The sequence below is a fragment of the Alosa sapidissima genome, chromosome 22, assembly GCF_018492685.1.
Source record: "Alosa sapidissima isolate fAloSap1 chromosome 22, fAloSap1.pri, whole genome shotgun sequence".
NCBI lineage: Eukaryota > Metazoa > Chordata > Actinopteri > Clupeiformes > Clupeidae > Alosa > Alosa sapidissima.
This window is the reverse complement of record NC_055978.1, coordinates 16,715,302-16,736,961: the sequence shown is the minus strand read 5'-3', so window position 1 is coordinate 16,736,961 and position 21,660 is coordinate 16,715,302. Positions and strand designations below refer to the sequence as shown.

General features: G+C 44.5%; 2 protein-coding genes and 1 long non-coding RNA gene across 4 annotated transcripts in view; 1 reads left to right on the top strand and 2 right to left on the bottom strand.

The window, feature by feature from the left end:
• Window positions 1-6,925, bottom strand: part of dnah6 (dynein, axonemal, heavy chain 6) — a 49,255-nt gene extending 42,330 nt beyond the window's left edge. Inside the window, exons 1-9 of the mRNA XM_042079209.1 lie at window positions 6,742-6,925; window positions 6,085-6,374; window positions 5,636-5,830; window positions 5,160-5,422; window positions 4,321-4,588; window positions 3,583-3,717; window positions 2,727-2,841; window positions 2,193-2,313; window positions 281-452 (exon numbers count right to left, since the gene is read on the bottom strand). Coding sequence (XP_041935143.1) covers window positions 281-452; window positions 2,193-2,313; window positions 2,727-2,841; window positions 3,583-3,717; window positions 4,321-4,588; window positions 5,160-5,422; window positions 5,636-5,830; window positions 6,085-6,318 — 1,503 coding nt within the window. The 5' untranslated portion in view covers window positions 6,319-6,374; window positions 6,742-6,925. The remainder of the gene's footprint in view (window positions 1-280; window positions 453-2,192; window positions 2,314-2,726; window positions 2,842-3,582; window positions 3,718-4,320; window positions 4,589-5,159; window positions 5,423-5,635; window positions 5,831-6,084; window positions 6,375-6,741) is intronic.
• LOC121697630 lies at window positions 3,299-12,842 on the top strand. The gene is made up of 3 exons (XR_006026505.1): window positions 3,299-3,482; window positions 10,886-10,888; window positions 12,832-12,842. It is a non-coding gene; the product is annotated as an uncharacterized LOC121697630 (long non-coding RNA).
• lhfpl3 (LHFPL tetraspan subfamily member 3) overlaps window positions 8,884-21,660 on the bottom strand; it is a 33,398-nt gene continuing 20,621 nt past the window's right edge. Inside the window, exons 2-5 of one of the 2 annotated variants that reach the window (XR_006026504.1) lie at window positions 10,783-11,013; window positions 10,251-10,381; window positions 9,439-9,476; window positions 8,884-9,048 (exon numbers count right to left, since the gene is read on the bottom strand). Coding sequence is in view for 1 of the 2 variants with exons in the window: in XM_042079211.1 (XP_041935145.1) it covers window positions 9,460-9,476; window positions 10,783-11,013 (248 nt within the window). In the remaining variant the exon portion in view is untranslated. The remainder of the gene's footprint in view (window positions 9,049-9,438; window positions 9,477-10,250; window positions 10,382-10,782; window positions 11,014-21,660) is intronic. The other variant, XM_042079211.1, reaches the window with a different exon arrangement.

Here is a 21,660-nt window from a genome sequence, read left to right as displayed (position 1 = left end):
AGGCACATACACACATATCAGAGAAAGGGGAAGGGGTTAGCACATTTGTACTGATCACAGATCAGTTAGTGTTCTCTCCACCACACAATACCCCTCAGATCCATGCAAGTTAAAAACTACATGCATACAAATTAATTCTCTGTAAAATGACAACAAGTAGAACAGATTGAGTAAAACCGATCTCTACAATGACACATAGCCACACATTATAACCCTTGCAGAAACACATATTAAACACATATTAACAGATCAACTTTTTCATGACCTCCATGGCCCCCACCTTCTTCTCCGGGTCAGGAGGGCTGGACTCGGTGCTGGCCCAGCTGTGGATGAGCTCGTTAGGCGGGGTGTGCTGAATCTGCTCCCTAAGGCTTCTCAGCAGCTTCTGCACAGAGTTCACCACCAGGATGTGCAGCGTGTTTACGATCAGGTAATCCGACAGCCTGATGAAGCTGAGCACAGAATAAGGGGAGGATTAGGCTCTTTTCTCTCTCTCTCTCTCTCTCTCTCTCTCTCACACACATACACACACACACTCAAAACACACACACACACACACACATACACAAACAAACACACACACACACACAGACGCATACATACACAAACAAACAGAGACTCACACAAACACACACACACATGTTTAAGAGGAACCTGGCCTCAGCACCAGGGCTGTAGTGAAGGCTAAATGCAAGTAAACACAGTTTTTCCACCTCTTTATTTGTTTATCCACCTCTCAAAAGAGTTTATTCACTAATTCCAACTTTTAACGTTGAAAAATCAGTATTATCCACATTCACAATATATACACTCATCAAGACTCTTGGAACCATTTAATACCACTGGGTATTGTTATAAACACTGGAAAATAACCTCCACCATCATCAAACATGTTCTGAATGCCTTTTTTAAAAATCTGATACCGCATGGCACAGTCCACCTTACCGTGTTACCCTCTTATTTTACCACTACACCCCTGCTCAGCACAGGTTCTTTAAGTTACACCTATGGGAGACCTATGGCTAGACCATAAAGAGCCTGATTCCCCTCATGTAGTCAACAAAATATACCAACAAATTATGCTAGCAGGAATTTGCAACCTTTAAAGCCACCTACAAAATAAGAGAGGATACATTTGGGGGCAAAAAAAACATTGTAAATATAGCCCCTACAAAAACAGGTCTACAGCCACTGGGATGAAGACAGAGAACCCTTCTGAAAAATCTTCGTTGGTGCTATGCTCCATCACAAACATTAGTGTAAGTTATGGCAGCAAAGCTGAGGCCCTACTGGATTCATGGCCCTCTGCATGATTTGTTGTCCAACTTATTTAAGTCAAGCTAACCGTGAACGCACCTTTCCGTGAGAGCAACTATGGTGGGAAGATTCCCTGAGGTGGTAAAAGTGCTTTAAGGGAGTTAAACACCCTGTTGCCCTTTACAGCTGTGGGAGAGACAGAATAGCCCGAAGCAGCGGAAGCTTCAGAGTGTGCTGACCATAACTCACAGAATACAACACTGACTGCTGTTACTGCTTTTGATGTCAAACTCTTGTCAGAATCACAGACCATAACCCCTGCTCAGTTGAATCACAGAGGGAAAAAAGGGTGCCCAACAAAATATGGAAAAGTAACACCCACTTCATGGTAAATGTCCTTATAACAGTGTATTTACTGTATGCTACTTACTATGTGCTATAGATAATACCATGTATATAGTTTATGCTTACCGGTATGTTTACATAGCAGACGCTTTTAAGCCAAGCTAAGATACTTTTATCCAAAGCGATCATAGTAAACATGTCAACAAACATATTACTACTGTAATTTCCCCTCGATTAGCTGCATTGTGTATAAACCACATGACAGTGTTTTTTGTGCAAATAAAAAAAACAAAGCCATGTATTAACCGCATCTGTGTATTAACCGCAGTTCCCAATAGCCTAATGAATTAGAATCAAAATGTGCTTTAATCATAAAGAAGAATGAAGAAAAGAAATTAACTCCCATGTATAACCTACCTCTGTGTATTAACCTCATAGCTGAAGAAATGTTGTGAAATCAATGTATAAACCTTGGTTAATAGTCGGGAAATTACGGTAAGCCAACCTCATCGTAAAACCCAAGATCACCCTGTAACTAAATTCAATTCAAGGGGCTGAATGTTTGCGGTGAGAACTGGGTGTGTGCGCACCAGGTGAGGCGGCTGCAGTGGTATCTCTTCTTGGCCTGCTCCGTGTAGCTCATCAAGTCCGGGAGGTCCTCGTACATCATCAGCTCCAGCTCGTGGAGAGTCTTCGCCTCGGCTCCCTCTCCTGCAGAGAGGGACACACACGCACACACACGCGCGCGCACAGTGCACACACGTGCACACATATACATGGGAGTAAACACACACAGTCTCACACAGTCACACACAAACACAGGTGCATCCACACACACACAAATACACCCACCAAAAGCAAACACAATCAAGACAGGAATTTATCAATATTTACATTCAGTTTACTGACAACCCTATGGAGGCTTCACAAAACAGTGTATCACTGCGTTTGGGCTTCCTGGGATGATAGCAAGAATTCCTTCATCTCCACAATGTATACAAACGGTTGAATATGGGAAAGAACGGCTGAATGTACTGTATCCCCTGTCATTCAAGCTATTGGAAACAACTTCATATGGAGTATGAATGTGAATACACAGGCTCTACTGTCATGATAAACATTACCTAGCTCTTCTGTGCCATAGTCAGGGGTGTAGCCAGCCTCCACCATGGCAGTGCGGCAGGCACTCCTAGCCACCTCCTTTACCAACTCTCTGAACTCCCCAAGACGAGAGGCCACCTGTTCCAGAGGTGAAGGGTCAACAGGTCAAGGGTCAGGTATGGGTGAAAGCAGAGAATGTCTAATAAGGGGAGAACCGCCACTCTCGGGAAACTTCCGGTTTCTGAACTGGTTGCAGTTCCTTTTCTGGTTCCACATGAGGGCGCTCACGAATAAGTGCAGAATGAATGGAGGTCTATGGAGCTGTACCACTCAAATCCACTTTTCTCGAGATATAATTTTTTGCCCAGAAATTTGAATGTTGGGGCAGAGGAAAGAGGGGACAGAGAAAATACACAGCGATGAGTATTATATTTTTTGAGTCACTTATTTGTTCTAAAAAGCCTTTCAAATGCGTCAATGACGTCATTCATTAGCAGAAAGCTAGTGTGTTGTGGGCAACAATGACCCAACCTGTAAGAAATCGAAAGGACGTAAGTACTCAACTTTTGACCTATAATCCATATTGATCTTGCAGAAACCACAATCCAATCTTCGATTTTTCAACGACAACCAGGTGAAAGAGACACATTTAGCCGTCTAGCTCCATAGACCCCCATTGTTTTTGCACTTATTCGTGATCGCCTCTAGAGGAACTGCAGCAGATTGCAGGTAAAATGGAGTTAATAGGGAGTGATCTGGCTCTCCGTAAACGGGCTCTGGTGAAAGCATGAATATTTTGGATACCAACAAAATGTCACTCTAATGGTTTTACAGTGCTGTCATTATGCACAGTCTAAGGGGGGGACATCCTCTGCACACCTCCTTCAGCTGTTTGTACTGCTCGTCCTGGAAGTCTTTGAGGGAGTAAGTGCGGTTGGCTTCGATGCGACACAGCCCCATGTCACTGATGCGGTAGCACATCTCTCTGATGTCAATCAACGCTGGACGCAGAGACTGAGTGAGAGGAGAGCAAAGTAATGACATTTAAATAAACATGTTCGGCACGGGCACGAAAGGGTTAAATACACAACACTATTTCCACTTAAAAAAGACAACAGGCAAAAAAAAACTGCTGGTAAGCTACTTTTTTGCCATAGTGATTGCATCATACAGTACTATGCAAAAGTCTTAGGCCACCTTACATTACATTACATTACATTACATTTAGCAGACACTTCTTGACCGAAGTGACTTACATATGTCAGCTATATTACAAGGGATCACATTGTCCCCGGAGCAACTTGGGGTTAAGTGCCTTGCTCAAGGGCACAACGGTGGAAGCCGGGAATTGAACCGACAACTTTCAGGCTACTGCACGCTAGCCCAGCTCCTTAACCACTACACTACAACCGCCCATGTTTTGCTGCAAAGTTATGAGGACTATATTAATGTATTGCTCTCTTTATTAGTATACCACCACAACATGCAGGGAATACTGTGTGTAGACAGTATTACAGTATAAAAACACAAAAATGTACCGGTAGTTTTCATCATAACATTGCTAAAACAATAAATCTACTGGGTGCCCTAAGACTTTTGCCCAGTTAGTGTGCCTACCTCGTTGACGATGAACAGGTTCTCTTGCAGCGCGCGCTTGCACTGGTCGATCTTCTTGGAGCGCACGTTGGTCCGCCACACACTGAAGGCCCTCCAGCGGCGGAACCGCACGAAGGTGGGGATGCGCTGGAGGCGGCGGTAGCAGCGGTACTCGTACTCCCAGCGCTCCAGTGGCATGAAGTCCACCTCGCCGTTGCAGTTGTACGTCACGCCGTGCTGGCTGATGGTGTAGTAGTCGTGCTTGTTGATGTTCTCGTACGTCAGGATTCTGTCCAATGGGACACACAGGTTGTTTTAGTCCATTAATGACAAACTCTGACTAGGTTTGCATAATTCCTATTCACCTCTTTGAGCAGATAGTGGCTACACAGTTACAGTTCAGTATTCATGTGATGTATATACTGTACTTCAGTGTTTGCAAAAAACGCTGTCAAAAGTAATGCACTTACAGTATTCTGATGCTGTCTGATTCTGCCATGATGTGGTAAGTGTTTTTTATTTTTTGGCTTTTTATGCCTTTATTGTGATAGGATAGTTAAGATAGATAGATAGATAGATAGATACTTTATTGATCCCCAGGGGAAATTCAAGGTCTCAGCAGCAGCATACATACAACACAAACACATTCTTTAACAGCAGAAAGAGTAAAGTTAAGAAAGAGTAAAGTTAAGAATGACAAGAAGCGAGTGAGAGAGAGGGGGTGGGATCCAGAGGACCCCGGAATTGAAGCCGGGTTGCTGGCGTACGGTTCCTGTTGCGCCACGGCTGGGGCCATGTGGTAAGTGTTTTGACAGCCAAGAAAAGTGCACAGTAAGGGGAGTCCACCTAAACAAACTCACCTGAGATTGTAGGGATCATAGTGGACAGATGACTTGGGCGCTGTTGACATCATGTAGAGAAACCCCAGGTGAGGGTTATTTTGGATGGTGCGGACTATTTCTGGGGGTGAGTGTAGCCTGGCACGGACCACCTCCTCCACAGAATTAAACAGCAGCGGACTGGACAGACGTGGAACTGGGCTAGGCAGTGCCATGGAAACCGCTCTGCCTTTGCCAGAGGGCAGTCCTTTGGGAGGAGTGGGAGTGCATAGCCCCAGCTGTACCTAAAGGGGGAGAGTGTGGGGAATCCAATAAAACTGTGTTATGAGATCATCCAGCATGCACCAGTGCAACAGCACGGAGTGACAATTGGTTTCCCATCCTATTTGATTTGCCTCAAGACAGACATCATTCTATAACACATGGGAACAACTTCATTACCAACAACAGAAACAAGAGAAATTAAAAACCCTCTTTCTCTCTCTCCCAAACCAAACCTGCTTTTCTTTGACATGGTCAGGCAGCTCTGGAAGGCGCACTGCTGATGGCTGCCTCTCCAACGAGGTGCTCATCCAGTCTGCCACGACTGACGGAGAGGCTGCAGGCCTCCAGCCTGCACTGAGCAGCCGCTCGCGGTTCTTCTTGTGGATGTGCTTAGGCTGGCTCTGTTCCTGATACCTTTTCAGGACAGGCTTCAAAAACAAACACACACACACACACACACACACACAATTATTGGAAAATCAACATATAATATTGTATTACAGGCACTTAATACCTAAAAGTTTCAGCTCTGATACAAACTACCAACTGCAAGGCAGTCATGAGTAGGGTTATTGCTCTAACTAAAAGCGTGCCTATTGCATATAGCAAAAGTTGTCTTAGCATCACTCAAATTAAGAGAAACCCTGATGACATGAAACATTACAATTACTCATGCACACACCAGTATCTCTAACTGTTGTGTTTTTTGTGCAGCCTTCCGACGCTCCTGCGCCTTGGTGCTGTGGGTGAACACGAGGACATTGGGGTCGCGCTGTGCCTGGCTGGGGGCCACTGATATAAGCCTCGCCCTCAACCGCTCAGCATCCACAAGACCAACAGGCAACCGCAGCTCCTGACTTTCCTCTAAACCAGGGATGAGTGGACGTCGCGGAGAGCCCTTATGAGAGAGCGACATGGTCTCGCTCTCACCTCTACTCCTGCTCTCAAATGCTTTGGCCTCTCAAATTAATTCTGTTAGACAATGAATATACAGTCTCAGATCATTAAAACCACATATATTTGTTAGGATTAGTTGTAATTTCGTATACAGTGAGATACAGAACGTCATGATTAGCGCCTTGGTATAGTGTAATTTACAGCACCATTGCTTTGAACTGTGCTAATAGAATTCGAAAGACTGACTGGACACATTTGCAGATAGCAAGCGATAAATATGCTAGAACATTAGATAATGTTACTGTCATGAGTTAGCAAACCTGTCGTAGGCTATGTATTTAATTGAAGTTATACATGGTTTACGTTAGCTGTCTGATTGTTCTAGACTTTCAACACCAGATGATGTTTGGTTGCCAAAAGAACCAGATTGTGTGAAACTTACATTGTGTAAAAGAAGAACATTGCTGAAAAGATGGTTCCAGTTAAAACAAAATAGATGATTCGTTTAGAAATAGCATTAATTCTGACTTACAATTACATTTACTTTATGTGTGTAGGTAATAATGACATTGCATGCTACGCAAAATAACATCCCGACCCGTACAAATTTGCTTCAATCGGCTACGTTGTATTTTGTTTATGGTCTCTTAGCAACGGAAGTCATGTGCCTTGGAAAGGTTACCAGTGTTGTTGGTGCTTTAGTGGAGGACATACAAAATATTAAACCTTCGTATGATGTTGATTTTGTTTGCAAGATTTATACGTTTAAGGAAAATAAAATATTGTCGACGTGAGTGTATACCACTGAGCATGCGCAGTACACAAACGAGAATTCTACGTGACAACAACCCACTTGTAGGCCTAGCTCTGACTGGGCTGTCAGTGCCTGGACCCGAACCTTAGCCTTAGCCTTGGTCCAGAGTTGAAGGCCAATATTTGAATTATGAGCATTCTTGTCAGGTGCATGTCTTCTGAGTATGCCTTTTACCTGCAAGTAACTAGAAGACAAAAACAAGACTATGGTCACCTTCCTATATTAGTAAAAAGAACACTTAAGGTGAAAATAACTGATGAAATAAGGGGAAAACTAGTTGAAGAATACAGAGACAGAGCCATACATTTACTACAGGGATCTTTATTTTATTTTTCACATCCTCTTTAATAAAGCATTATACTTTTTGCTACCATCTGTTATGACTCTCAATATTTACAATGTTGTATTATGCACAAATATGGGGAAATGGGCATATCCTGAAAAGGAATGTATGTAAGATATGCCCACACCCGCCACACACACAAAAATATCCCAGTCTTTAAATCACAGGCTGTTCCCTCGCTGGATGTCCCCAATGTTACACACTGAGATAACATTAAGGAGACGGGGCCTCCAAAGTCAACATATGCAGTGTGTGTGTGAGAGAGTGTTAACACAACAAAAATAAGTGTTTCTTCAGCACAAGCACATTTAGAGATTAAGATGCAGATTGCATCCGGATTAACTGCAAACCAGATGTCGTTAGGGTTAGGAGTGTAGGGAGAAACAATTTGCTTGTCCAGAAGTGTTCAAATGGAATCACAGTGAGATAAACACTTGTTTACCCTCTACTACACCAAGCCATAGCGTAATCATATGGCACACATTAGAATACACCGTACCAAGGTCTTTGTCATTTTGGTACACTTAGCAAATATCAAAGTCGAGACGGAACTACGGAAACATTACTCAACATGTACAAGTATACAGAGTATATGATTGATACACTGAAATACACTCCTACTTTAAATACTGTTCTTCTGAATGGCCTTTTTCACTCTCTGCTAAACACTTGGCAATTGTTACCTCTTCATATTTGACACTTATTATGTAAGGATTTTCTTTATTGTGCTCATGAATACAGTCTTCTCTTCTATGGTTCCATAAAGACCTAAACCATTGACTGACTACACAGTACACAGCACTAGCACAACATGGTGTACAGTGGCCCAGAGGGCCAAATGGGGCCGATGGCACTGTTATCACGCTCTGTCAAACATCTCCTCTGCTCAGGTCAAGGCCTCAGGGTCCTTCGTGTGTGTATGTGTGTGTGTGTTGTGTGTTGTGTGTGTGGTGTGTGTGTGTGTGTGTGTGTGTGTGGAGGGGACAGTTCATTGACATTAATTATATGCTGTGCAAAATGACTTTTAATAATGTGCAGCAGGTCAGTATGCTGAATGCAATTGTTATTTTGTGTGTGTGCGTGTGTGTGTATGTATGTGTGTGTGTGTGTGTGTGTGTGTGTGTGTGTGTGTCATGTTCAGAAACAAAAAACGACAAATTCCCCAATGTAATAAAAATAACAAACAGACACTACTTTACCAAAGTCAGATTGATCAGCTGAAAAATCATCAGTTAATGCACTGCATGTGAGAGCAGTATGCTGCGTATGACATAGCTGCACTCCTGGCAGAGGCACTAACTGGACTGCATGAGAGTGTGGTGCTGAAAATCCTTCAGTGTTGCAATGAGACATGGAGAGGGTAAGGGGGCTTCATATCATGTTCATATGTTATTGTTGTTGTTGTTGTGGGTCTTTGTGTTTTTTCGTGTGAGAGGTTCCTGTGTTCACACATGTCATTCTTCTGTCTTTCTTCCTGATGTCTCTCTCTGTCCTCTCAAACCTCCACAGACAGCCCTTCCACCCTTGAATTATGGGTAAAATGCTGAAACACGACATTATATAAGCATTGCTCCCTCTCTGGACAGTGGGATCTGGGAACAGAGTAAAGGACAAGAGAAAATCAAACTGATATTTATTGGTGGACATTCTGGACATAATTGATGTGAATTTTGTGTAAACTGCATCAATGAAAATGAAGGCTGCCCTCAATGACATTCTGAGACTTAAAGTTTAAATAAATGGATAAGCAATGAAGGTAACATTCCATGGTGATACTGTTTAGACATTACATGGTAGGTTACTCAAACTGCAATCGCACACAATATCTGATAGGAAGCATCAGTGAGCTTTGTAGTGCCCATGATGTTGATTGAGGCCAGGGATGATGATCACCTTCAATCAGCTATGCCATCTTACTGAATTTATCATGAAAGCTTTTACATCAAGTTTTTTTTTTAAAGTTCATATACACACTGACTCACCTGTTTGAATTGGTCCTTCAATTATGCAATAGCACTCTCTGCAAAAGGAAGAAAAACACATTAGATAAAAAGCACTTATGCATTTGAATAAAAACAACAGCAATAGTCACTTAGATTGTGATAGAGAAGCAACTGTCTTGCGTAAAGGACTGGATGAGGTGTACTCTGCACAGTACATGAATATACAGAAGGCAATGATGAATGTAGTGCAATACCATCAAATAACAGAGGGAGGCAGCAGTCTGAGGAAACATATTTTAACACAGGAGATATCTAGTTGCATATGAGGAGCTAAAACATACCAATACACATTTATTAATTGATGGCTGAGTTCTCAAAAATCTGTAAGGCTTGCCTAGTCAGCATATTTCCTGCAGCTGTAAGAACCACAATGCACAACAACCCTATCTATCTTCTTTCCACTCCAAATAATCCCTTACCTTCTTTCTCCTGATGGTCAGTCTCTCTTTCTCTCTCTCTCTCTCTCTCTCTCTCTACCTTTCACACAGAATGTGTCCGCCTCTCCAAACCCTCTACTAACAAACAGGCCCTGCTGATATTCTGCCTGTGATTAATTTAGACAGGCTGACAGCAAGCTGTGTACACATCCATTAGAAATTCATGGTTTGGTCCAGGAGCCCAGGGCTTCAATTAACCCATGCCTACACACACACACACACATACACACACACACACACATTCTCTCTCTCGCTCTCTCTCTCTCTCTCTTGTTCACTCACTCCCACCCTCCCCTTCCCCCTTTGGAATCATCTGAAATGATTTCATCTCATTTCCATGTGTTCTCTTCCTACCTCATTTCTCTTTTGCTCTCCCCATCGCGAGTACTCCTGCTCTGTTGAATTCTAATGTGTGTGTATTTGCTAACACATAACCAGAAGCTGAAGTTTAATAAGACCATTATCCTCCAAAACCCCATCTGGATCTATCCAAGTCAACAGGGAAAGTGTGCATAATGTGATTCAGACAGAATTCATTTCCATTCAAGTGTATGGACAAACATTGTTTGACATACAATACACACTCAGGGAGATAAGGTATGCTTACACAACATACAATAAACAGTTTGAGTGCACTTCACAAGAATAACTTTAAATAAGTAGAATAACTACCTATTATTAGAATAACTACTTATAATAAGTAGTATGCATGTACTGTAATGTATGTTTAAAGCTCTTCATAAAGGTTTAATGAGTAATTATTACTGTCACCTTTACTTTCAGTACACATCAAGAAAATTATATACTGTACACTTTATATAATGTCTGTTTTAAGTAGGCCTACTCCTCTTTTACCCAGTGGTTTACATATTTCATGTATTCTTACTGTCGCTGAGCAGCTCTTCGGCCATGAGGCCGTCTTGGCGGTTTCCCAGCACGAAGGCCAGGAAGGAGAGGATCATAGCGTCCATGATGCCCATGATGGCCAGGATGTAGGCCCAGCGCACCGAGCACGCTCCGATGGTGTACTTCCCCGTCTGCTCACCACACATCCTCTTCACCTCGTCCGAGTCCCAGCCATCTGGGTAGATCATGCAGCCCAGCACCAGACATGTCCCTGGGGGAGCGGAGAGAACGAGGGAAGGTGGGAAAAGAGGGAGATAAAAGAAGAGAGGAAGATAAGAGGGCAAAGAAGACGGGGAAAGGAAAATATATATATCTTACAATCTGAGACATACTGGATTCGTAGACACACACAAACAAACAAACAAATATATCAATAAATAAGTGCAGGGGGGGTGTGTATTTTCCATGATGTTGATGCTTTTTCTTGCGCCTAGTCATGCTGAGGCGGCATTGCGGACTGATTTGATTTGATTTAAGCTGAGATGAAGCTCCCCTTGAATCTTTCCCATCCCCAATCCAGTGGCCTTCTCCTCCCTGGGGCCCTGGCACTGTAGTCTCTAATTCACTGTCTGAAAGATTGATTTCACTCGCCTTTCGCCTTTAGGGGTGACTACTGTCGCGCTCCCGGGAGCAGAGAGATGAGATGAGACGACACAAACAAAAACAACAACAACAACAACAACAAGCACAACGTGCCAGTGCTACGGATTGCACCGAGTTGGCTCTGCCAAGCGAGCAGCACCTGCCACAAGAACAGTAGAAGCTCATCTCTTGGGATAGAGAAGGATCTTAGGTGCAAGGTTAAGTAGATCAACAGGCAAGAGAAATGCATGTGCTTACATAATAGGCTACCATCTGAATTAACTGTGTATATTTAGTGGGTAGTGTAACAAGGTTCAAAGCCAACACATTGTCATCTTCACCTACAGTTGAATGGATAAATATGCTGGGCATTTACTGTTTTCTCATCTTTCAAATAATTCTAAAGTGGTTCATTTTGTTTTAATACAAAAGCTGAGTGGATGGAAGTGAAATGTTTTGTCAGCAATGAGAGCTGGCTACTGTTTGGGAAAATCAATGGCAACATTATTAGCCAAAGGAATGAGGTGATAATTTGTTGGAGGATGTCAAAGCCAGGGGTCAATAAAAAGGGCGGCGAGCCCCCAAGCTGGGCAAGAAACCAATGTGGGGTGAGATGAGGCAGGGAGAGAGAGAGATGGAGAGAGAGACAGGCAGAGAAACGGAGGGAGAGGGAGAGAGAGACAGAGGAAGGGGGGAGGGAGAGAGAGAGAGAAAGAGAGGACAGACGTGGTATGTACTGTAAGATAGCCCAACCCACAGACGGAAGCTGCCTGGAGGATTTAGCTGTAGGATAATCCCAGGAAATGACAGAGACTAACCACCCCTGCGCTCTCCCCCTCTCTCTCTCTCTCTCATTCATTCAGTTTGACGTGGTAATCGCTGTGTCACAAAGAGATAGCAGATGAACAGCAGAGAGAGAGAAAGAGACAGAAAGAGAGAGAGAGAGAGAAGAGAGAGAAAGAGACAGAAAGAGAGAGAAAGAGAGAGAGAGAGAGAGAGAGAGAAGAGAGAGAAAGAGACAGAGAGAGAGAGAGAGAGAGAGAGAAGAGAGAGAAAGAGACAGAGAGAGAGAGAGAGAGAGAGAGAGAGAGATGAAAGGAGGGAAGGAGTGAGCGGAGGTTAAGACATATAGACTACAGAAGATGAATGGAGAGAGCAAACGAATAACTGTAGGAGCAACAGTGACTCAGGGGACCCCTGCTGGGTTCCTGCACTTTCTCTCTCCCTCTCTCTCTCTCCCTCCCTCTCTCTCTCTCTCTCTTACACTCTCTCTCTTGTTTTTTTTCTCAGATCCCATCTCTTCTCTTGAGTCCAACAGGGCAGAATCATTAATCATGATTAGAGTGATAATAACAGTCATAATATGCATGACAGCAAGTAACACAATTGCCCCTACTAATCCTGTGTGGGGCAGGGAGGTGGGGGGGTCGTCTTACCGCTTACACAGGCACTTAGAGAAAACACCATACCAAAGGGATATCATGAAAAGACTCAAGCTTTTACAAATGGCTTCTCCCCACCGACCAACACCACAGCTCTGTGAATGCAGGTTCTTTTGTCAAGAGGCCATGATTATTTACATCACAAAGCCACAGGAACAAGTCCTTTTGTCAAAAGGCCATGATTATTTACATCACAAAGCCACAGGAACAAGTCCAACCTATTTGTCTTCTGTGACTCCATCACTCTCCCCCTCTCGCTATCTATCTATCTCTCGCTTGCTATCTCTCAGCAATACACATTGTCTCAGTGTTGTCTTCTTTCTCACCCTGTCAGGCTCAATCTTTCTTTCTCTCTTGCTGCTTTCTCTCTTCCCCCTTTTTCTTGCTCTTTTATATCTTTACTCTATCCCCCGCTTTTCTCTGTGGTGGCTGCAGCTGAGCCTCAAAAGCCGAAAAGCAGCTAGATGAGAGAGAGAGAGAGAGAGAGAGAGAGAGAGAAAGAGAGAGGCGCTCGCAGCACACACACAAACATTGTGCTGATCATCAATTATGAAACGCATTTATCATTCCACTTCCTCTCTCTGTGATAGAAAAAGGAGTGAGAGAATAGAGAGAGAGAGAAAATGAGAGGAGGAGAGGGAGATGCCAAAGACGGAGATAATGAAACATCAGCCAAATCTCTGTGCTGTCGTCTCCCCTACACACAGCAGCCATCCAGGGTCAGATGGTGGAACGGACTCAGCGCCTTTTTCCTCACCGCCTGAACGATTGAAAGATTTAGATAATGCGGCGTGCCACGCCTGGCTCTAGTCTGGATACACACACACACACACACACACACACACACACACACACACACACACGCACACACACACACACGCACACACACACACACACCAACCAACCCACAAACACACACAGAAACACACACCCACACACACACGTCTGGCTACAGCAACCTTTTCTGTCAAGAGATTGTTTCCACCTCAAATAAACAATATGTTCACACACTAGTGTAACACAAGAACTGGGACCACAGCAATGTTTTTCATCGTGATAATTGCATAAGAGGTGATATTTGACATTAAACCACCCGCATTTCAACGCTAACTGAGTGAGAATTGATTTTTTTTTTTTTTTTTTTGGTCAGGGAGCACGTCTGTGTGCTTGGGTGAGAAGATGAAATTCATTTCTGAAACAAGACGGATGCAAATAGCATAAACACATCTCAAAATGTATTTATATATTTTCTATGAATAAAAATATCACACATTCTTCTGTTGTTCTTTTTTTACTGCAGGGCATTGCAGTTTTCATTTTATGGGTCCTAACATCCAGACATTAAACATGCATGACCATCATTATGTAACTAGTTCATGCGTATGCGTATGCGTATGCGTATGCGTATGTGTGTGTGTGTGTGTGTGTGCACTGTGAGGTAGAATTCTGCAAGATCAAAGGCAGCTTATTCAGCCCATAGTCTTGGTTCTCAGATAAATCAGTGTTTTTTGGGACCCTGGCTAGGAACATGAAGTGGTAATACAACACAAACAATGGTATATTTGAAACCAATAGACACACACTCACACATACATGTACACACACATAAAGACCTCTTTGCAATCTCTCTCCCTCCCTCTGTTGTGTCTCCCCCCTCTTGCTTTCATAAGAGGCTTCTCAGTTGATAGCTGTTTGTGAGACTTCCCAGCAGGTGGGAGGTGCATGGCGATCAAATCAGACGAATCCCTTCCACTATAGGAGTCAAATCTCAAAGACTAATGGAGTCAAACTGGACCTATCTCTCCCCACTATGGAAGTCAGCCTGCACCAATCTTTTCCTGTACCTGACCAAATCTCTCTCAATACAGAAGTCAACCTGGCCAAATCTCTTCCACTACAGAAGTCTATCTGACCAACATCACACCCCACATTTGAGTACAAGACTCGATCACACCAAATCTGTTTTTGGCAGCAGCAAAACTGGCCCAATCTCTCCAAGCACAAGAGTTAACCTGGCATAAGAACTCTTGAAAAGAAGTAACCAACTTTAAAGCCTCTCTCTCTCTCTCTCTCTCTCTCTCTCTCACACACACACACACACACACACACACACACACACACACACACACACACACACCTGTGCTCCTTGCATGTTCCTTGCATTAACCCTATACTTTAATTATGTCACCAATGACAATGTTCCTCCCAACACCACCCACTCTCTTACACCCACACACATTACGGTTCCTATAGTATGCTGAATAAATAGCAATTACAATATAACAAATTCAATGAGCCTACAAAATAGAATCTGTGTGTATGTATAATAATAACAACTGTATGTGAGAGAGATGGATCCGTTAAAATTTTTCTTTTTTCTTTATATTTTTCTTGCTCTTTTATCTCTTCTTGTCTTTCACTTTAATTAACTTTTAAACGCTTAATTTGTGATTTTCACTTATTACTATTTTATTGTCTATTTATTTTCCAGACATAAAAGCAAATGTACACAAGTATCTCTCCTAAACCCAGTTTACAAATAAACCACACAATAAAAGGTCTCTCTCTCTCTCTGTGGTTTGGAAAACAGAAAGTCGCTGTCCAGCCGTGGAGGTGCTAAAATTCAGCCCATGGGCATGCATACCAAACCCACTGTGGCTGGGAGCTGTTCCTTTCCAGTGGTGCTGAATCCGGTTGCCTTGACACCGCTGTAAACAGGAGCCCTTTCTTTCCCCCTGTCCGTCTGTCTCTTTGTCCACGGGCCGGTGTGGGGCCAGCTGCCTTTATAATGCACACTGAAGACAGCAGCCACCCGCTCAACGGCACATATTTTACATGTCTTTTTACAGATTAGAATTGAACGATAGCACGGCAGATAAGGAGAGAGGAGGTATTCACAGGTAAGCAAGGCGGGAGAGGGGGGAGATAGGCAGTGGAGGGGTGGGGGGTGAGAAATAGAAAGGCCTGTCTCAATTGTTTATGCTCAGAATACTGTGGGTGAAGTCAATCTTGTGAGACGCGGGAGAATCCTTCTGGGAGAGATGAACGTGAATGGCAGTCAGAGAGAGAAAGAGAGAGAGAGAGAAGAAAAAAGGAAGAAAAAGAGGCAAGTGAGACAGAGATGTTTGGAGGTGGAAAGTAGGGAGCAAGAGAGGGAGGAGGATGAAGGAGAGGAGGAGGAGGAGGAGGAGGGGAGCGGAGCGGAGAGGAAAGCGTGGTTGAGAATGCCGAGTGGCTGTCGGTGTGAGGCCATTATCGATCAGCGGATCAGCACTGCCTAGCGGGGTGGGCTTTGTTGGAGGGTGTTTGTGTGTGTTTCTGTTGTTTTCCTGGGAGAGCACAAAATGGAGAGCTGAGGAAAATAAACTGAGAGGAGGGTAGAATAGCCAGAATGAAGCTGATGATATTGAATGCTCAATGCATATAGACACATAACAACAATCACAACAGTAGCATCTCTGCAGACTATTTTAGTGAATGAATAGGCGCTCCGATGCAAACCCTCCATTTAAAGCAACACCAAAGAGTTTTTTGTACCTATATAAATAATAAATAATAAATAATGTTTCCAAAATCGTTTCAGTGGTTCATCAACTCGTAACAGGGTGAACGGCACTTTCTGCATTCGCTTCTCGGCCCTCTATCGGCTATAACCGCACTATGTAAGTTTGCCGGATCGGGTAGCGGTTCTGTAGTTCGATGGAATAAGACATGACAAACTACAAATTTGTCGCAATACATCGTACTATCATAAAATCATGCAACATATTATACCTTGTCTGTGGACATTGTTATTTGCTGGCAAAGCTGGTGCTGGATAAACAAATAGGGCATGCGACAGAGGAAAAGTTCTTTGGTGTTGCTTTAAGTGAAGTACTAACCAATGGCAAATAACCATTAAAATCAATAAATGCAGGCAGTGTAGTACATAATTCATTGCTATGGTTGAAAGCTGATCCTTGTACACTGCAGTGACATGAAAGGTGAATGCCTGCTGTGTGTGTGTGTGTGTGTGTGTGTGTGTGTGTGTGTGTGTGTGAGAGAGAGAGGTCTATGCCCCTCCGTGTCCTGGGAGTCGCAGGGGTGTTTCGAGACGGCCCCTGTGCGACAACGCCTCCATAAAACTGACTGAGGATCAGATTTACAACCCGGCGGAGGTTGCGGCACAGTGGGAGGGAGAGACGGCGTGGCGACTCCTGCCTGCAGTCTGGATCAGGGACTTGTGACGTTATTAGCACTTCATCACGTCTCCCAACCTGCACCCCCTACATCACCCCCCCCCCCCCCCCGAAAGTGTTGTGAATCAGCCTCATTTCTGTAAATGTACATACTGCGTACTTCTTATGGTCATCTGTGATTTTTGTACCCATGTGTACCCTGTGTGTGTCTTTGGTCTGTATGCAAGCATCCTTTGTTTATCCTTGAATTCAATGAAAGCTTGTCTAGAGGCCTTTTGCCTATCACCAGGTGTGAAATAATGTTTGTAGAACAGCATGTGTCCAGGCCTCTGGAGGACTTCCCAGGAAAGGGGGTAATTTTAATTAAAAGACAATAGAAGCTGACCAGACCTGATGAAGGCCTAATCCTCATCCTCCCTTTCTATTGCATATTCAAACTGGGTTGGACCTAGAGGTCACTCCTTCTCTATGTGTGTAACTTTAAATATGGTAGACTGTTTCTGTATAGTCAGAGAAGTCAGAGAATACTGAGAATCTGGTGAAATCCATGATGGGGTGAAACAAACATGTACTTCTCTCCCTTGAGGGCCACTGGACCCTCATTGAAAAGAATAAAGCCTGGATCCTGATCTTGCATCGTCCTGATTGAGTCTTAAGAGAAATATGGTAGTAAAAATATACTATCACCCCACCACCACCTCCCTCGGTCCATCTGGAGAGAAAATTCATCACGTGCTTACCTCAGCAGTCAGCTGTGTGATGTTAGCAACTAAACGACAGAGCAGTGCCTCTAAAAACCACAGACTGCTGAGTAACCAGTACTTCCGTCTGTTATCACTTTTAGTGCCACACTCTTCCACAAAAGAGATCGTAATGACTCTGAATAGGCAAAATGATTGAACAGTACAGAGGGGTATTGATGTGCAGTCAGTGCGTCCTCCACTGTATACAGAAGGGGAAATTCATTCATCTCTGCTGGATGTAGAATGCACTGAACTTACGTCTGTGACATCCAGTATCTCTGCATGTAGATTGGGTAAAGAGACAGAGAAACACTAATTAAGAGCAGTTGTCAGCCACAGCAGTGGCAATGTAAGGAGAATTGAACTCTTAATGCTTATTAACTCTTCGATGCGTCATCACTCTGGATGATTTTTTTTAGGGCAAATCTATTTTACATTAGAGCTCCCGATGTAAAAAAAAAAAAAAAAAAAAAAAAAGAGGCAAAAACATGAGCTGAGAGAACAGGCGCCTGCTGTAGACGGATGGATGCTGTTGTCATGGCGAGGTTACCGTGCAGCAGTAACCATGTACTCAGCAGTCAGCTGTGGAAGATTGGCGTGCGTGGCAAGCTGGAGGCAGATGCATCGTCATGGCAACTGCCTTCCTCTCATCAGCTGGTCGGAGGGGTGGAATTATGAATGGCCGCCACACAACCGACTCCAGCTTTCAAGACCAGCTGCCTCGCTGGGCTGTCTGTGAAGCAGGAGTACTAACTCCGGTAAAAACAAGGGAGTGCCCTGCCTGTGTGTTGCTTAATATCAAGATATGCTTGGAGGCACACATGCATACACACACACACACACACACACACACACACACACACACAAAGGCAGATCATTTCCTAAGCCCGCCTGCACAACAGGCCAGAACTCCACCAATAACTGACCAACATCATCTTCAAGCCCTTTCATTTTTCAGCAATCACACACACCCACACACACACACACACACACACACACACACACGCCACAGTGAAGCGGGTGGGTTGAGAGGCAGTGGAGGTGATGGCGAACAGGTGTTCCCTATTAATTACAAGGCCAGGCCAGCAGCCCTGTGGAGCACATGGCTCCATCTGCCAAAGGAGAGCCGGAGACTCCACACCTCTACGACAACACAACACAACACAACACGTGTACGAGCTGTGAGCGCATCCTCAGAGCCAGAGAGAGAGAGAGAGAGAGAGAGAGAGAGAGATCTGGGCCATTGTTCTGACAACAGTCCAAACCGTGGTGCTTGGGCACTTTGGACGCCAACCAGTACCGTTGTTCACCACATGCAAGAACCATAAGAAAGCAATTTCCTCTTTCCCAGTAGGGCTCCAGTAATCTTTGCTGAGAAATAGCCAGAAGAAAGGAGTGGGGAGATGGGGGGGGGGGGGGGGGGGGGGTCTTGTTTACAGACTCTGAATGCAAGAACACATTTGTATGCAACACAATAAGTCCTCCATTAAAGCATTACAGTACCTGTAGTTTTCATGTACAGGACAGAGAGAGAGAGAGAGAGAGAGAGAGAGAGAGAGTGATGTGTTCTCAATGCAGTGGAGTGTCATTAGTGCGCCTCATTGATATTCCAAGATGAGTCCCCTTTATCTGGTTCCTCTACTTCTTCAGGTGCGCTGACAGCCCCCTGACTAGGTAGGCAGCCCCTTTGAATGTAATACAGGTGTCATCTTTTCTTCTCCCCCTCTTGGAGCGAAGGAAGAGACTTTTGAAGTGGTCTGTGATGGGATTGTTTTAATATTCCTCAGATCTGGGATGCGGGAAGGGGAGACATTGTTATCTACTACTCTTTTTAGCCGACACCAAGTCTGTTTTGCTTTTTGTTGTTTTGTTTATTTTGGCAGGCACACACAGAACTACTGACTGGGGCATGGAGACGTCCCAGAGACTTGAGACAAATATTCATTTGACACACACACACACACACACACCGATCACAACAACTCTCAGTTGACAGATGTGTAAGGGAATTTTAGGGGGTGGGGGGGGAGGTTTGCTAAGGACAAGCCATTCCTAGGGAGCATGCTGTGTACTTAAATCCATAACCGAGTTAATCGTTTAAGCATCCTGACAGATGAGGATCAGTGAAATAGCTGTCAATTAGGACAAAGCTATTCAACACAGCAGCATTTATGAATGCTCGTGGATTTGAATATTCTTTTAAATGATTGTTTGGAAGCAGAGGGGGTTTTGTTGGCTGACTGAGACTGTGCAGGGCTGATGGAGATATCAGTGATGGTGTGTGTGTGTGTGTGTGTGTGTGTGTGTGTGTGTGTGTGTGTGTGTACGTGTGTGTGTGTGTGTACGTGTGTGTGTGTGTGTGTGTGTGTGTGTGTGTGTGTGGCCGAAGATGTGTGCCCACAGCTTGGCCTCATCAGTGACAGAAAAACAACAGGTGCCACAGGAGGAACAGTGCCACCTCATCAGGTGCCACCCCATGCTTGGCATAGCCTGGCCATTGGGCACAAACAGACCAGAGGGATGTTAGAGGGGAAAGGATTTCTAGCTGCTAGGGGGTCTAGGGAACATGCTTGGCATAACCTGGTCATTATTCTGGGGTCTTGTGCCAAGGTGAGGTGAGAGGATGATGTGTGATGCCCTGGTGGTGGGGATTGGCAGGTTGCCGTGGAGACAGGCCTCTGACTCTTATGAACCTGAGGGTGTGAGAGTTCTATCTGCTGGTGCATCCACCTGATGGGAAGAGATTGCCCTGACAACATGCCCGCTGATTGCACCCACTCCACCACCACCACCACCACCCCAATTCTCTCTCTCGCTTTCTCTTTTACACACACACACGCACACAATGTGACAAAGACAGAAAGTGAGAGAACAATGCACCTGGTGCATGTGGTGTGTGTGCATGTGTGCTTGTTTGAGATACAGTGTGTGCGTGTGTTTACATGTGTATGTCCACACCGAAGAGATGGGGGGTGGAGGGTTGTTTCAGGGGTGTGAGAGGACCACTGTTGCCACAGCAACCTCTCTCCCCCTCCCCACCTGCTCTCTCTGCTAGGCAACACAACCAAATGATCTGAAAAACCAAATAAACAGGTCACTGTTAATAATAATAACCCTGCTGTGATACACACACACACACACACACACACACACACACACACACAGAGAGATCAGTTAGACCCCCCCTCCCCATCTTGCATCTACTGAGAGTGGAATGAAAGCTCAACGCCTGCTGTGAGTTTGACACACGCTGTGCACCCTACATCCTCACTCCAATCTGTCAGCGGCGTTAACCTGACCTCTCCTGCAAATCTCACTGTTTGGAGGACTCGATTGCCTCTATGCCCAATTTAGCAAACGGAAATGCCCCCTGCAACACACACACACAGGTGAGTTGTCCTGAAGAAGTCCTTGCTCATATGCAGTTGACAGTCGATTTTCCCGGCTGACAATCACGGCATGGCTCTCAAACACCGGATCACTTCAAACGCCTGTCACCGGCTTGTGCTTTATCAAAGAGAAGCCCTGTGATGCCTCTGCACACCTGGGACATTCACACACCACCACACACACCATCACAAACCACACACCATCACACACTACCACACACACCATCACAAACCACACACCATCACACACACCATCACAAACCACACATCATCACACACTACGCACTACCACATACACCATACACTACCACACACCATCACACACTACCAAACACACCATCACACACTACCAAACACACCATCCCACACTACGCACTACCACACAACCCACCACACTAACACACACCACAGAGGAGGGGCCTATAATTCTAATTCAACCCCTTTCAGTTAGTCAGCCTCCATCACCCCATACACCAAACCTGAGTCCAGCCATTCATCTGGACTCTCCTGTGGGTCCAGAGATC